General features: G+C 43.4%; 1 protein-coding gene across 5 annotated transcripts in view; it reads right to left on the bottom strand.

Moving 5' to 3' along the window:
- The window catches only part of Znf2 (zinc finger protein 2), a 15809-nt gene that overhangs the window by 4245 nt on the left and 6598 nt on the right, over positions 1 to 4966 (bottom strand). For all 5 annotated transcript variants that reach the window (XM_033761689.1, XM_010638157.3, XM_033761691.1 and 2 more), the window contains exons 2-3: positions 1974 to 2045; positions 694 to 820 (exon numbers count right to left, since the gene is read on the bottom strand). In XM_033761689.1, the coding sequence (XP_033617580.1) occupies positions 694 to 820; positions 1974 to 2006 (160 nt within the window). In that variant the 5' untranslated portion in view covers positions 2007 to 2045. The remainder of the gene's footprint in view (positions 1 to 693; positions 821 to 1973; positions 2046 to 4966) is intronic.

Genomic DNA, 4966 nt, shown 5'->3' with positions numbered 1-4966 from the left:
ACACACACACACACACACACACACACGCACACATATGTATATATGTATATAGCATATCTCTTCTGGAAATAGGCTACAGCTCTAAGCTTCCTTTGCATGGGGCTCAGACTGGTTTTAAATGCCTGGGTTGAAATCTTCCTTTTGCCTCAGCCCCCAAGTAGCTGGGACTACAGATTTATGCCACCATACTTGGCTTCAGCCCCTTATTCCCGAAACTCCTGAGAGGTTCTCATTACCTACAGGGACCTGACTTAACTTCTCACTAATACCTGACATCAGCAACTCCTCTCAACTTCCCCTTTGTCACATGCAAACCTTTATAACTGCAGATACCTCTATGGGATCTCTCTAAAACTGTCCTTAAATAGTCAAAATCAAACATATCTCTGGTGACCTATACAGACTCATGACCCTGTGCTCATATCCCATACACACTACTCTCTTTAAAGGAGGATAATTCATTTCTGTCCTCTGGCTTCCAGGAGAAGAAAGCTCCCCTCTTCAAGAGAGCCCCTTGCATACAACTTAGTCCTCCTATTGGGGCCAGCTGCTCAGCGAGAGGACCAGAGGCGAACAGCAGTGCTTAGGCCAGGGGAGCACAGTGGACTCAGATGGGGGAAGAGGTACCAATGTCTCGGCCCTCAGCCCACACAACGCAGGACAGATTCTGATTCTTACTGGATGTCCCCTTACCCAGTGAGACAATGCTCTCATAGTTCTCCAGCATCACCATCTGGTACAGTGCCCTCTGCACAGGAACCAGATGCCTCCACTCTTCATCAGTGAAGATCACAGCCACGTCCTCGAATGTCACTGATTCCTGAAAACACAACCACACTCTCCCTTACTCCCAACACTTCCCTTTACTTAAATGGGCCTGACATGTCATTAAGACCACAGCCCTGAAGGAGGTGAAGGAGGCAGGATGGGAATGATTCTGACAAGGTAGGGCTTTAAAACACTTGGAGAAAGCAGCCCCACCCACCAAAGCATTAAATTCTTGGCTACAATCCCATCTCCCAAGCACTAAGTATGGGTCATAATCCCACACCAGTGTACTTGGCACTGATATTTAGAAGCTCTTTTCTCAGACTTTCAAGAAACTCGCCAGAACAGAAAACATTCCCAAATACCCTTCACTCAGCTTCCCTAAATATTAAAATTTTCCTCAACTGCTTAATCTTTCTATCCCTCCCTGTGTTATACACTCTATATTTTCCTGAGCTTCTTGAGTATCTGTGAATATCATATTCCTGTACTCCTAATTTTTGGCATATATTTTATAAAAACAAGGAATAAATATACTCTTGTATAAAGAGTATAATTATAAAAGCCAAAAAGAGTATAAATTCACTATAATCTAATCTATGACCTTATGTAAAATTTCTAAATCTTTCTGATAGTGATGCTGATTAGATTATCTCTGAGGTCCCTCTTGCTTCGCCTGAAGGTCTGCAATGATTCTGTAAGCCTGCATCCTAACCCCCACATGAGTCCCAGGAAGTTTTGGGCTAGTGCAGGGAACTGAAGACTCTGTCCTGTAATGGAGTAAGTTGCACATCTATAGCCTGTAGGACTATCTCTGGGACCCTTTTGGCCTCACTGAGTCATGCTAAGCATCTATCCCACTCCCTGGCCTAACCCCAACACACTGGGGTCTACTCTCAGTCCATTCATGGATGCACTAAAGTCAGGACCAGAACCAGCCCACTGTTCCCCAAACTTGCCAATAAGACCTGTACAATGGCTGTTAGGCAAAAACACTCAGAGCACAGGGGGCAGGGACTGTGTACCTGGTGATGGACTAGTGGGCACATGCTCAAGGCAAGAGAAGGTCACGGAGGACACATCAGTCAAATGGGAAGTACTCCCAGGGGAGCCCTTCAACTGCCCAGGATATTCTCTGGCATAAAGACAACTGGGACCTCATAGAGACTAACAGAGTATTTCAGAAACACTAAAGTCCACCTCACCTGGCATCTGGCAGGTAGAGACGCAACAGCCATTCCCTGCTGGGTGCTCGCTGGGTAGGAAAGGGCAGAGTCCTAAGGAGGCAGAAGTGTGAGGTGAGAAGGAAATTATGAAAAAAAAAAAAACAGTCTTGTAGTTTGACCCATGAAGCAAGGACTCTCCATATGTCATTGAGCTATTACTTGTCCCATTTCCAATACCCTACAAAAGGGCATGTAAAGTAAAGCAAGGCCAACAGCAACCCCAGCTCACCCTATAGCTGGAGCCCCAGGCCATAGATATTGCAAGTTAGACTCTCATGATCCTCAGGACAAAGTTCTGTTCCCAGGAGTCAGAACATATTAAGGTTCATATAATATTTATACATTCACATTCAAATTGTCTTGAATGTTTACTGAACAACAACAACAAAAAAACCATAAGAAAATCTGTGAATGACTGTATGGATAAGACAGTTCAAATAAAACTCGAGGTTTCTTCAAAAGGAAAATACCTCACTCGCAGTCATTGTTAATGAAGCAGCCTTATTTTTTACCACACGACCCTATGTCTCATTTCTGGAGCCACACTGACCAGGTCATGGGTGGGCAATGCATACATAGACTGAGATGTGATCTGGTGTTTTTCCTTAGGACATGAGCTAAGAATGTCCATATAACATGTGGGTGACGAGCTGAAAGGGCATTATGAGACCCTGAAGTAGCCATGAGGATCAGGACAACCAACGTTACCAGAAAGCAGGGCCCATGGCTATGAGACGTTCAAGATAGAGACAAGCAGTTAACAGAGAGTTAGACATGAAGCAGAGACCTAAGAGAGTTCTTGGCCCTGATCCCTCTCCTCACCTAGAATCACCAGGATTTCCTGGCCTCTATGTGAATCCTCATTGCTAAGGCCCTTTGCTTCAGTTAGCTGGGGACTATCACTGTTCCACAATATAGAGTCTAACTGAATGACAAAGGCAAAACCAGCACTTGTGGGACTCCTGGGCAGTTGGGATAGTGAGGTCCTGGGAGGGAAGGAGGAAATGTGTGTGTGTGTGTGTGTGTGTGTGTGTGTGTGTGTGTGTCTCACTGGACACTGTCCTGCAGTCAAGGAAATATGTACTCTGTTCCTTGTGGTTCATTCGTCCATCTATTCAACCAGCATTGCTCAGCGCCAACTATTTATAAAAATGCAGGATGTTGTCCTTGTCCTCCAGAAGCAATAGCCTCACACTTACACATGTAAACAAGGCCAGGTAAGAGCTGTAAAGAGAGACATGGGGGAACTGTGAGGACAACTCAGGGGCTCCCCAACCCAGACAAGAAGTGAGGGGAGAATGCTGTACCTTGCTGGGCAGAAATATGATCTAAGGTAATTTTGATTTGAGGGAGGAGATGGAACATCTAAGCAGGAAAAACCTTGAGTTTTTAAAAAATAAAGAGGCAAGTTTTTTTTTTGTTTTTTGGTACCTGGAATTGAACTCAGGACTTTGTGCTTGCCAGGTAGGTATGGCGCCACTGAGGCAAATCCCTGTCCCCCAAGGAGGCAAGTTCTTAGTGAAAAGGATTAACAACCAAAATCAGGTCAAAAGTCTAGGCTGTGAGCAGTGCTGAGGAAAGATGAGGCTGGAGCAGCAGGCAGAGGCCAGCCACACGCAGGAGAACTCTGCACAGCGCCTTCCCCCAGGTACACAGTGTGGCATCATCAGATCTGGGCTTGAGGGAGATCACTGTGACTTGCAGCAGAGGCCTTGAAACATGCACATCTTCTCTCCTGGGAATTCATCCTCAGATATATGAAAGAATATATGCAAAGCTTTTAAATAATCACCAACACTAACTCTTATTTATTTTTTCCAGTACCAGGGAATGAACTCAGGACTTTGCGCTTTTGAGGCAGGCACAGCACCACTGAGCTAAATCCCTGGCCCATCGCTAACCCTTATTAAAGGGTACATGCTAGGCAACTTCCTAAGCACAGCACCTGTATCATCTCCTTTAATCTCTGTTCTAATACAGCAAAATGTGAAATATTCTAAACATCTAAAGCAGGAGATTTGGTTAAATAATTTATGGTCCAACTCATTCATACAACAGAATACTATTAGACTTCATGCTAATACAGTAACAACTAGCACTTACTGAGCATTTGCTCTTTCTTTACCAGGCACTGTGCTAAGCACTTTCATAAGATTAATTCCATCCTCATAAATAAAAAAAGTAGGTACTATTTTACAGAAACTAGGAAATTTAGGCTTTGTTAGCGGATGAGGTAGAATTTGAGCCCAGGTTTGCCTGGCAGCTTTTTATTATTTATTACATTATTTATTATTTATTACATTTTATTTTCAGGGAAACATAGTCACAAGGACAGAAGACAAACAGATTAAAATAGAAAATCCTCAGACACAACCAAGCATTTAGGGAAGGCTGATATATGACTGAGGTGGCATTACAACTCACTAGGGAAAAGATCACCAGTGATCAACTGCAGGCAGTTTCAATGTTTATCGATGGGATAACACAAAAACTATGACATTATACAAACACATCCATGAATATTACAGACCTCGACTGTGGCAAGAATTCAGCAGAAACTGTACTTCATATTTTGTGTTTTGATCTTTTCCAGGCTGGCCACAGGATGTGTGACACTGTGACATTAGGCACCGGCTCCCTGTTGCAGCCCCAGTCAGCCATGCGATCACGAGGGGTGACAAGTGACACTCTGCAGGGTACCGCACTGCTAAGCTGTCATGGTCAGCAGCTTCGGTGTGTTAAATGCATTTTTGACTTAGAATTTTTAAAATTTATGATGAATTTATCAGGACATAATCCTATCCTAAGTCTGAGTATCAGTACAGACTAATTAAGATGAACTAGAGCCTCATGTTAACAACAGAGATAAATTACCAAAACAACATCATTCCTGAACAAACAGTTATAGAATGCCTTACAGCATGACATGTATATAAAAATTAAAGAATGAGTAAATAGTATCTGCAGATTAT

This window comes from Fukomys damarensis, unplaced genomic scaffold, assembly GCF_012274545.1.
Source record: "Fukomys damarensis isolate Sample0158 unplaced genomic scaffold, DMR_v1.0_HiC HiC_scaffold_9, whole genome shotgun sequence".
In the NCBI taxonomy this organism is placed as follows: domain Eukaryota; kingdom Metazoa; phylum Chordata; class Mammalia; order Rodentia; family Bathyergidae; genus Fukomys; species Fukomys damarensis.
The sequence above is the reverse complement of the archived record's forward strand: the minus strand, read 5'-3'. Positions and strand labels throughout refer to the sequence as shown.